Source organism: Puntigrus tetrazona, chromosome 13 (genome assembly GCF_018831695.1).
Source record: "Puntigrus tetrazona isolate hp1 chromosome 13, ASM1883169v1, whole genome shotgun sequence".
NCBI classification, from domain to species: domain Eukaryota; kingdom Metazoa; phylum Chordata; class Actinopteri; order Cypriniformes; family Cyprinidae; genus Puntigrus; species Puntigrus tetrazona.
This window is the reverse complement of record NC_056711.1, coordinates 17283680-17295840: the sequence shown is the minus strand read 5'-3', so window position 1 is coordinate 17295840 and position 12161 is coordinate 17283680. Positions and strand designations below refer to the sequence as shown.

General features: G+C 37.6%; 1 protein-coding gene across 1 annotated transcript in view; it reads left to right on the top strand.

The window, feature by feature from the left end:
* Positions 1-12161, top strand: part of LOC122356833 (MAM domain-containing glycosylphosphatidylinositol anchor protein 1) — a 152917-nt gene that overhangs the window by 70009 nt on the left and 70747 nt on the right. Inside the window, exons 5-6 of the mRNA XM_043255906.1 lie at positions 7558-7754; positions 8902-9034. Of these exons, the coding sequence (XP_043111841.1) occupies positions 7558-7754; positions 8902-9034 (330 nt within the window). The remainder of the gene's footprint in view (positions 1-7557; positions 7755-8901; positions 9035-12161) is intronic.

Genomic DNA, 12161 nt, shown 5'->3' with positions numbered 1-12161 from the left:
TTCGTTATATCATTATAGTCCGAGGAGTTGTGTGCCAAAAATGTAATACTTTGGGTTATGAATTTGTTCAGATCCCAAACTCTAAGTAAGAGCAAAAGTACTATCGATTCCAGCCTTAAACTTTATGCCGAACCGTTCAATGTTTTCCCAAACCGCAAGCCAATTGTTCAATGTTCAGCTCTCGGACGTTATATCTATATCTGAACATTTTTATGCCGCTGCTGTTCTCTATTTTTCTGACTGAAACCGAATGTAGTTTGCACGCTTTGCAAACAGTGACATCCCGGTGCTGGGCTGCTGAATAAGAGCCGTGCGTTATGTTATTAGCCGCCTAAATATCGCCAGACAGGTCGATAGCTCTTCTAGTAAGACAAATGGCATCGCTACCAAAATCTAGCTAGAGCCAAAAAAAAAACTACATCTAACAGCAGTCATTACTCTGGGAGGCCAATTAAAAAGCAGCATCACTGTACAACACCATCTGTAACCAACAGCTAATACTGTGTATGCGTGCATGTGTAGTTTGTATTTATGTGTGTCATCATCCTAAGAAAATCTAGGGCAATTAACAGAACAGTCAGAGCACAAGCAATTATAGAAAGTCTCTTTTTGTCTGTCCAGAGAGAGCGTCGTCCCTCGGTGTCTCTCTTCTGGAGTTCTGATCCCTGTAGGAGGTGGCGACCCGGGAAGCGTTCGGGTGGTTAGTGACCCCCTCACCCAGCGGAGTTCAGCTCTCAGAGCTTTGCCTGGGGTTTTTAATTAAAACCGCACCCTAGTTCAAAGCACTCTGAAGGTTCTTGGTGCCGAGCCAGTGGGGTTGACTAAATATCTCATTTCCTGCCGCGGGGCAGAGACGAGGAAGGGCCGAGTGTAATTAGCCGATATGAGGAAGAGGAGGCTTCAGGTGTGCTGAGAGTCTGGAGCTTTGGGATCAGTATTGAGAGTCCGTCCCTGATCTGCTTTCCCATTCTGAGGGTGTTTATTGAAATCGCCTGCAACCGCTGATCTCTGGACAGTTTAATTGGGGCTTCTTGTAATTGTTAAAGAAGAAAACGTTTCTCCTAAAAAAACAAGGAGATTAATTGTAGAGCAAACAGACTCTAATATCTAACTCGCAAAGATCTTGCAAGTCAGGTGTTTTTTGTAATATTAAAGTTGGCACCCGTCTTTCTTTTTTCTCAAACTGTGTATTTTTTTCAATTCTTAACCAAAATGTTCATAAACCAAACTAAATTTTAATTTTACATTTAAAATAAAATTTTGATAATGCATTCAAGTTCTGCCTCAACTCCAATCTTAATTTTATATCTTTTTATATCATACTTTTTGTAAAGAACTGCATTATTTTTTCAGATTTAATGCAATTTTTTATGTAAAATCTGTCGTTATAATGTTAGTTAAGCATAATTAACCACTCATTACTTAAAAAACAAACAAACTGTGAACTACTGTGATTAAGCACTGTATTATATATATTTTTAAATATAGAAGTATTTAAAAATTATTTTTATCATTGGGCTTTTATTCTTTTTGCACTGCATTTTATGTTTTTTTTTTAACCTTAATTTAGCAAATAACTGAGTTATAATGATGAGGATCTAATGAGAAGCACCACTGAGAATAATGAGAATTACAAAGAAAATCAAAAGTAAAACATTCCAGAGCAATTATAGTAATGAGGATTTTAAGCTGAATTGTGCTTAATTGTCGTGGAACTAATGACACAATATTTGAATGGTCCTAAAACAGGCTTAATTTTCTTTATACAAAACGTCTTTCTTTTCTTTTTTTCGGTGGCTGAGTGAAATATGACCTGTTCTTGACTGGGTATACCCATTAAATTGTACAACACGAGAAGTGCAGAGAATATTGACTTACTCATATGAACATTGACCTTTGACCCTCACGCTGGTGACCTCTAGAGTAACCCCTGTGGATGTCAGCTGTCAGATACTGTGGATCGCCTCATATTGACAGGATATCAGATGTCTGTTGCCTTAGGCTTTACTGTGTTATTTACCTCATTTGGGCTTAATTTAGCCACAAATCTTTCTGGTAATGTTCCAGTCATTACAATCTCTTTAATTTGCCAGAACTGAAATTCGCATTGACTGAAAATGCTACGTCCATATTTTTGAATCATTATGCACTTGGTAAACAAATCAAATGATGTAATTCTTATTAGATTTATTAGTGTGTTAACACTTTAGTTTAGGGACCATTAATTAGTCAGCATACCTATTATTATATTAACATATTAGCCGTTTATTAGCACTCTATATCGCTAATTCTAGCCAATACCTAAACTCAAGAAGTACCTTACTAACTATTAATAAGGAGTTTATTGAGGCAGGTTTGTTAATTGTGAGAATTTGACCTCAAATTGAAGTATGAACATGCTTAGCAAAGACCAAGCGTGACAAAAAGTTGTTTGCTCATATCTGTCCTCACTTCTTGGAGAGCGAGTTCAATTATGAAAGAGATACAGAGACGTTCCTATGGGTAGAGAACAGGTGCATTGTGGGTCTGTGCCCTCAGACCAGCCAGGTGGAGAGAAAGCTCATGTTTATAAGATCACAGGTTTTACGCTGTACTCTCACACAGTATGCAAATAATCCTGCAGTCCTAGCAGTAATGGCACAACGGAAAGCATGAATTACAGAATAAAGGACACGCTCACACACACACACACACACACACACACACACACACACGATCCCCCCCCGACTCTGTCCATGTAGACACTGAGAACAGCTACAAGGCACATGTTGACGCTGATTTGTAAGCGATCTAAACAGAAAAATGAGCGGAAAACCTAAAAGACGATCACTGTAGGCTCGCGGTGCATTCTGGGTTGTTCGTATGTGCTCATTATATCCAAATGTGCTGCTCACACTCATGTGATGCTCCATTTCAGGCAATATGAAGAGTGCTAAATAATTCACGAGATGCTGGGATCAAACGTCTGCCTCTGTTTGTGCTCGTCTCAATGCAGAAGGGTGTGTGTTGGTGGGTTGGGGTACTGGGATATCAGTTTCCGGACGATGTACAGTATGTATCTTGGTAACACTTTACAACAAGGTTCATTAGTTAACGTTAGTTAAAAACAGTAGCTAGCATGAGCTAAGAATGAACATTATTTCTGCTACATTTATTCATCTTAGTTAAGGCTAACTTCAATAAGATGAACTTCAACAATATGAATTTTCATTGTTTGTTCATGTTTGTTGATACATTACCTAATGTTAGCAAATGACACTTTATTGTAAAGTTAACTGTATCTGTTGATGCATGTCTAAAACATTTTTTGTTTAGTTTTTGTTTCTCAAAGAAACCAGAAGTTTTAACCAAACATCCATTCTAACCATTTAGATTAGAACGGTATAATTAATTATTTAAATAAGTAAATAAAGATTTTATTTTATTTATTCATTATTTTTTGAACACAATAATATATATATATATATATATATATATATATATATATATATATATAAAAATAAATATATATATATATATATATATATATATATATATATATATATATATATATATATATATATATATATATATATATATGAAAAAAAATAGGATTGAAATATGCTTAAGAAATACATTGGGGCAAGTAAATAGTGACAGTATTTTATTTTTATTTATATTTTTATTTTATTTATATATTATTATTTATTTATATTTATATTTTATTTTATGTTTTGATCTAATGACATGCATTTTAGGATGCTTAATGGCCAATAATAATAATAAAAAATTACTGCAGAAGTTTTTTGCTAATCTGTTCAAAAGTTTTGTGTTAGGAAAGATATTATTGATTGATTGAGAAGTTGTCATTCGTTCCTGTAATGGAGTATTTAGCATCCAGTCTTCAGTGTCATGCTATCCTTCACAAATAATTCTAATATGTTAATTTGCTAATATGTTAATTAAACATTTCTTATTATTATCCATATTGAAAACATTTGTGCTGCTTAAAATATTGGTACAAAATGTGTTTCATTTTATAAAAAAATCATTAAAAAATATGTATCGAATTCATTCTTGCTTAATAAAAGTATACATTTCTTTCCAAAAAGAAAATCTTCTGTCCCCAAACATTTGAACATTTTCGTACTACAAGGAGTTTTGCATATATACAAAATCGTCTTAAAACACAAACACACACACACACACACACACACACCCCTGCACAGAAAATCAATGTTTCTGCTCATTGGTATATTGGTTTGGGTCAGTGTGTCATTCACGATTTTCTCTTCTGGCCTGTGGTCATCAGATTAGCTCCAGACCGTCTAATAAAGTTGAGTGATAATTTGACACAGTCATTGTGATATGGGCTAGTGCGCTCACCGGCTTAATCTCTGTGGAATTGGCAGGGAATTCCCTACGGATCAGCACATTTCCCAGTCAATCTCTCTCTGACGGATGTGATGTTTTCATTTGGCTTCTTATTGCGGGTGAATTTACTCAGGCGTTATGCTTAGATTTCCTTCAGCAGCTAAAATAAAGCCATTGATGTGTGCTCTCTACACACACACACTATCAGGACTGAGTCTATTAGACAGATTCCTGTTTATTCAGTGGGAATTACTGAGCAGTGGGAGGTCAGAGGTCAGACTGGGTTACACAGTCGCATAGATTTAACCTTCACCTCTCTTTCCTCCATATGTGATGCTGTTCTCTGCGTGATCTGTGAGTTTATGTGTGTGTGTGTGTCCCCGTCTGGTCTGGCACATATTACCGTTTTTTTCAATTGCTAACAAGCGTTTACCAATATTTATAATTATAGTAGTTTTTCTAAACAGCAATAAATGAATACAAACTCTCAATTTCAAAATGCTGAGTACCCTTTTCTACATATATGACCTCTATCGAAATACAGCAAACCCAAGATTGAGTCATTCGGTCAAAAGTAGCTCTAGTTTTCTATCCATCAGAAACATATAGTCATTTAAAGGGTGTAGATAGACTGACAAAACTCTTTGAAATGTGAAATTCTTATCATGTTTCAGTTCTACCTGCATATAATAGACAATATAAAAACCTTTTTTTTTTTACCTTCAACTGAAACACATTTTACCGTGTTGAATGTGTTGATTCTTGGCAAGATACTACAGTATCTGAACCTGAATGTGTCATTATTTTATAGAATGTACAATAGAAAAATTGGGTCCCCTATGCAAAACTTTAATTGGATGGTAGCTGATGCCAGTCATCAACAAAAATTCCAGCCTTTGGATACTTTGCAAGCTTGTTTCCATCACATAAAAACAGTAATTGTGACCTTGTTATCCCACAATTCAGACATCCATTAATAGGGATTGGTTTTCCATCTTGCAGTTCAGACTTTAACAGAGTTTTAAAATACTGTAAATTCACAATTGCAAGAAAAACATTCAGAATTCTAAGATAAAGTCATGATTGCCTTTTATAGGTTCCACTTGTGTAAGGGGAGAAACAAATAAACATAAACCGCACAGTACAATATGCATTCTCATTCCCAACTATCCTCTCCCTCATACAGCTCTTCCGCTATTTCTTTCAGGCATTATCTCTCTCTCTCTCTCTCTCTCTCTCTCTCTCTCTCTCTCTATGTCTCTCTCTCTCTCTCTCTCTCTCTCTCTCTCTCTCTCTCTCTCTCTCTCTAATTCGGTGTTGTTCTGCATCCACAAAACCAATTCAAAAAGTATTTTTTACTCTATATTGTTGATAAAAAGAACTTCAATACCTGACTATTCCATCAACCGAGAAAGGAATAAACTTAAAAATACTTATCAGTTGTTGCAATATTTTATATAGAGATATTTTTCAATACCTTTGAGCTGCTGTTGTTGCAAGACTAGACTTTTTATATTATATTTTAGGTTTGGAACATCGAGTCTTCATTTCTGAAATGCTGTGTTTAAGCTTTTGTAAAAATGATAAGAAAGATCCATGATTTTGGTGTGGGGTGAACTTGTAAAAAAGAAAATGTATGCGTTTTAGAAACATGTTAATTGACTGAATGTTGTGTGAAAACGACCTGAATTGTTGTGCATAACGGGTGTTTAGAGTTTTGAAAATGTGAATAGAGATTAGACAAAAGGATGATAGCAAAAACACCCAAAACAAGGCATGCTTCAGCCATCATAGAGTTAGTTATCATTTGCAAAATTTACACATTCAAGCAATTTCGCTGTTGCATACACTGAAGCACGGAGAGAGAGAGAGAGAGAGAGAGAGAGAGAGAGAGAGAGAGAGAGAGAGAGAGAGAGAGAGAGAGAGAGAGAGAGAGAGAGAGACAGAGAGAGAGAGAGAGAGAGAGAGAGAGAGAGAGAGAGAGAGAGAGAGAGAGAGACAGAGAGAGAGAGAGAGAGAGAGAGAGAGAGAGAGAGAGAGAGAGAGAGAGAGAGAGAGAGAGAGAGAGAGAGAGAGAGAGAGAGAGAGAGAGAGAGAGAGAGAGAGAGAGAGAGAGAGAGAGAGAGAGAGAGAGAGAGAGAGACAGAGAGAGAGAGACAGAGAGACAGAGACAGAGAGAGAGAGAGAGAGAGAGAGAGAGAGAGAGAGAGAGAGAGAGAGAGAGAGAGAGAGAGAGAGAGAGAGAGAGAGAGAGAGAGAGAGAGAGAGAGAGAGAGAGAGAGAGAGAGAGAGAGAGAGACCATGTTTCAGTGCCTCAATGGATAGGTACATACAGGGTTATGTGAAAATATGCATTAAATCTGTGCAGAATCCGCTGCCTAGAAATACCTACTTCTGTCTGGTCTGCTAATCAAACACTTAATTACTGCAGGTCTGCACCTGAATACTGCTGTTAATGTATTTATATAGCCAATTATTTTGTAGGGTCGTTCATCTGTGCTTGTAATTTGTGCAATTGTTCTTGTTTTATTACTGACTTTAGTAGCTAAGCTAGTAGCTTCTGCTGGGGCATAGAAATCTTTAAAGCAAGTTTTTAGCAATCAGCGAAAAGCAAACCTTTTTATTGATGACATGAAAAATGATCCATTCCGTGACTCAGTAAAGTGTTACTGATAGAGATTATTAGGAAATGAACATTTTACTGTAATTTATTTAATAATTCCTCTGTGAAGCATACAATGGGCTAGATTTCCTGAGCGTTTCCTTTTCACAATGTGAGACGTGACGGTGATATTTAGTAGCAAAGTCCAAAAAGAACTGAAAAAGCTCTAAAAGTAGTTTAAATACCATTCGTCTAAAGCCAAGACCTGTCAGTCCAGAACCGTCTTAAACGTATGCGTTAGAATATATTTATTGCACCATTCATTCAAACAATGAGACTCTCTGTGAAATGGCATAACCAGCCATTCAGACCCATCGACATGTTGCTGAAATCTGTGTATAACTCTGAAGATAGTGCGCTGACCTGTTCTTGAGTTAATTGCCACCTTCGGTACAGTGGAAATAGTGGTCTTGCCTGAGACCACGAGATCAAGGCTCTGATAATTATGGGTTCTGAGGGCATTTACCTCTCAGATTACTCCATTAAAGAGATTACATTTTCCCAATCTAAGTGAGTTCTCCTTCTTTCTGTCTGTTCTCCAGATCTGGATAAGCCTGTGCTCACGGTGCACCAGACGGTGGGTGATGTACGAGGGAACTACTATCAGGAGAAAACAGTGTTTTTACGTTGCACGGTAAACTCCAACCCTCCTGCTCGCTTTATCTGGAAACGAGGAAATAAACAAATCGAACAGAGCAAAGACAATGGAGTGGATATCTACGAGCCTCTGTACACACAGGTACAACCATCACGACTTCTGTCGCTGTTTTAGTGAGGTAACGATGTTTTATAGATCTTAACCCTATACCCGACCCCTTACAGATGGGTCCCCATGCAAACATTTTATTTTATTTCATTTCATTCAGGGACATTCATTCTGGGTGTCCCAAAAGGGGGTTTAAGTTTTAGGTTTAAGGTAAGTTTCAGCTAACAATTTTGTCCCCAAACTTCTCTCACAATATGCCGGATTTCTCTATAGGCCTTATTTCCCCCTAAAACAGAAAGTTGTTTAATTAGAGCTAATAATCATTTGAATAGCAGATAACCGCAGGAGACCCGCTCAGTCACAGAGAAATGTACTCAATAAATCAGCGATCCATCAGTGATGAATTCATAATCTAAGCACTTATTATTACAGAGCCTTTTGAATAAGGTGGGACGGATGGAGATTGATGGCTTTGCTAATAATAATGAGGATTATTCATTCTCCTGATGGACGCAGTCAAAAGAATTAGAGGAATTTAAAATTCCTGAATTCATTCTCTCTTTATCATGCGTGCAAAGCCTCTCACATCGGATAGAAATACAAGGGTCATTCTCAAGAAAACGATACGGTACCTTTTGTGCCCCATTCATGCTCACTACTGACGTAGTCTTCGTTATTTGACGGACTGAACCTTGTCAAGTGTATAATGTGTAAAGTTTATTGTTGGATTGAATGTTTCAATTCACCATAATTGACCGATCTCAAAGACCCGCCCACCTCAGTTCCTGTTGCCACGACCGACAAACAATCACACTACACACGTGTCCTCTTTGAATGGATGACATTGAATTTTATGTAACCGTATGCTTTATCATTAAAATATACTACTTTTAAAACGTTTGATGCATTTAACCATTATACTGCGCCTTCTCCTGTTTTAAGAAATTACATCATCACAGCTGGATCCAGCTACTTTAAACCGCATCCTTTATGAGTGTGTTTTCGTAGTATTTCGTAGTTTGCACTTCTGTTACACTCCGTTATGCCCCAGGTGTGAATATGGGGTTTTGTATCTTAAATTAAAAAAAATGTTTCCAGAACATTTTCTTGTCGTTATGTATAAATGCGTGCTTTGGCTAACGTTGTGTGAATGTGTGTGTGTGTGTGTGTGTTTTTGCAGGGCGAGACAAAGGTGCTGAAACTGAAAAATCTCCGTCCACAGGACTTTGCTAATTACACCTGTCAGGTGTCCGTCCGGAACGTGTGCGATATTCCAGACAGCTCCGTCACCTTTCGCCTCACCAACACCACTAGTGAGTTCCCGTTTATGCTCAGACACTCGCATTCGCTCTCTTTCCCTCATTATACGGCAGCTGTAGTGAGTTTAGCATACGAATTTTGCGAAAGTCATGCCTTTTTTACTCCGCTCGTTTTATAACAGGAAATTGAATTGCATACTGAATTTGGTTTCTGCCGTTAGCTTTACAGAAACTGTAAGAGTAGCTGTCTTTTCTCCTTAACTTCTTTTTTATTATTTTTCTCCTCAAGTGTTCCTTTTCCCCTGGATATGTGTTGACCTGTCAGGTTTAATTCACCTTTCTTTGATTACATCTTCACTTTTCCCTCTTTTAATCTTGCGCTCTTTCTCTTGTGCGTTCTCTCGTTCGGCTGTCTGTCAGCGCTGTGCAGAATAACACAGGAAGAGTCACGTGTGTCTTTGATCATGTTGGTCTCTGAGCTGGTTTGTGTCTCAGGTCTCTGTGAAGGCAGACGTCACTATCGCTGTGCTGTCCTGTGCTGCGATTCATTTTCAATCATTTTCAGCGTTAGAACTGATTTCTCAGGGCGGTGGCCTATTGGTTAGCACCCATTGAGCTGTGGTGCACATATGGGGCGATGTGAGTTTACAACCTCTCCAGATCACATTTTGTAATGGGACTGACAGAAATAGGGTTATGTAAAGGCTAGATCAGACTGTATGCTTTTTAAATAATTCTCAGGCTTGATTTATCGATATATATATATATATATATGAATATACTCAGATGACGGGCATGTTGTCACACTTTATGGCATATGTTTTCCCATCATCGTCAGAATAAATTGTTTGTGTAATCCATAATGAATCGAATTCACAGCAAAAGCAAAAATACGCCTGTGACTGGCAAATGAAAGAGAAATCTTTGCTAGAACAACAAAAAATGCGACTACAATACCCAGTGAAACCCTTTATGAATTAGTCATGTAAAAAACATGTTTGTTCGTGTTCGAATTAGCAGCATTAAGAATTCATGCTCGAGAAACAAGTTCAAAGCTCGCCGAGAAAATCTAAAAGTAGCCCAAAAGTTCCCCCCTCTGTGTGTGTCTTTATTTCCCTCGTTTCTCGTTCTCTCTCTTGTGATGAGTTTGAAAGGCTGTTGATTCTCCTCTTTCTGCTCTCTCCACTAGAAAGGCAGCTGTGAAATAGTCAATAGAGATGAGTGAGTCTGGAGTGACAATATCAGAAGTCTGTACCTCTCGCGCAAACACACACACACACACACGGTGCCCCATCGGTGTCCTGCCCTGTGGAGAAACAACACACTGCTGCAAATTGGAATTTGTTTTCCGCGTGGCAGGAGCGCGCGGCTCGCGAACACGCAGCTCGTCGCCGAAAGAACAAAACACTGATTTGTTTTTCTGTTGATTTTCATTTTCTTTCCTCTGAACTGACGAGCGGGAAGGGGGCGAGATGAAATTGGAGAGAGCAGGAGAAACACGCGTCGAACGCTGCGCTGAAGTTCGTGAAGTTGGTCTCTTTAGAGGGTAAAGTGAAGGAGACTGCGTCTGTGCTCGGGATTCGAAGAGCTGTTTTAAATTACGGGTCGATCGTGACGTGTAACTCCAAACCTAGTCAGCGTCTGCTCGTGTGAAGGTCAGAGCTCAGATCGGAGAGAAAGACCTGCTTTATGGTGTTTAGTTTATGATGTTATATCCAAAGCCTCGTGGTTGATCATCTGCTTTTTCTCTCATTCACAACCATTCAAAAGTTTGGGGTCAGTAAGAAATGAACACTTTTATTCAGTAAGGACTTTTTAAATCGATCAAAAGTGGCAGAAAAGACATTTATTATGTTACAAAAGATTCTATTTCACATAAATGTTATTTCAAACGTAAGCGATGACCTGTTCTTGAGCATCAGGAAAAAAATATTAAACTGCACAAACGCATCAAATCAGCATATTAGAAAAATATCTTAAGGATTGTGTGACACTGAAGACTGGAGCGCTATATTGTTGCTGAAAACGGAGATATTTTCTGTATTGTTACTTCAGTGAGCATAAGAAACATTTTTAAAATCTTACTGATTTCATTTTGAGTGGTGGTTTGTATCATTCTGCCATCTATTTACAACAACATAAATTTATGTTATATATTTTGTCGTATTGAAAGATTCATTAAGAAATGTTAAGTCAAAAAAGGAATAATAAGTGTAAAATATATTCTGTATAATTCTTGCTATATTTTTCGGAGGGAAAAAAAATTGATGGCTAGGTTTTGCATTCTTAAAACTATTTTTAATAGAATTATCTAGCAGGAATTTGTGCATAATTCCATGCACCCTCCTCTGTTGTGTACTTTGCATATTAGCAAATGTAGCGGGCCATCATTATTTTGCATATACAAAAGTTTGTGAACTCTGCAAAGTGTGCATACTATATAGTTCGTGATTCCATGTTATGATTAATTTATATTTTGCCTCACCTCAGCCGTGGTAAAATCACTGCAACCCACAATTTCAGATTGGAGACTCAAAAGGAGTCAGTTTGCACTTGGTTCACTATAAAAAATGCATCATATGCCATATTCGTTTAAATCAAAGGCAATTTAACCACCTTTATCACTGATTCAATTTTAAAAACCTTTAGGATTTCAACTCCATGCATTTATATCAGAACTCAGCCTGGAAAAGATAAAAACAAATATACAAACTGTACTTTTGTTAATACGTCAGTGCTTTGTGTTTAATTATATGTTTATGCACCGCATCGTTCATATAGCGTATAGATATATAGACACCATCTGTACAGATCGTTCAAGAGGAAACAACTGATGTAACTCAATCCCATCACGCTCACGCTCAAATGAAGCTTTAATTGGATAATTGGATAATTGTATGGCTGGGACTGAAAGAGCTGTAGAAGCTCAGCAAGAGAGAGAGAGATTGTCTTTATTCAGAGAAAAGAGCTAACCTGGTGGAACATTTTTCTCTTTAAACCCCCCTCCTTTTAACATTTGAATATTTTCCTCGTAGCCGAATCCCTCTACTGTGGCATATGATGACCTGTCAGTTTGAATGCTTTAGGAGCGGCAAAGTAAAGGAGCGGTGGAAATTAGGAGAGGGTCTGCATAGACACTGAAGCCCTGTTCACACTGGTAAATAACATGCCATTCTGTTTT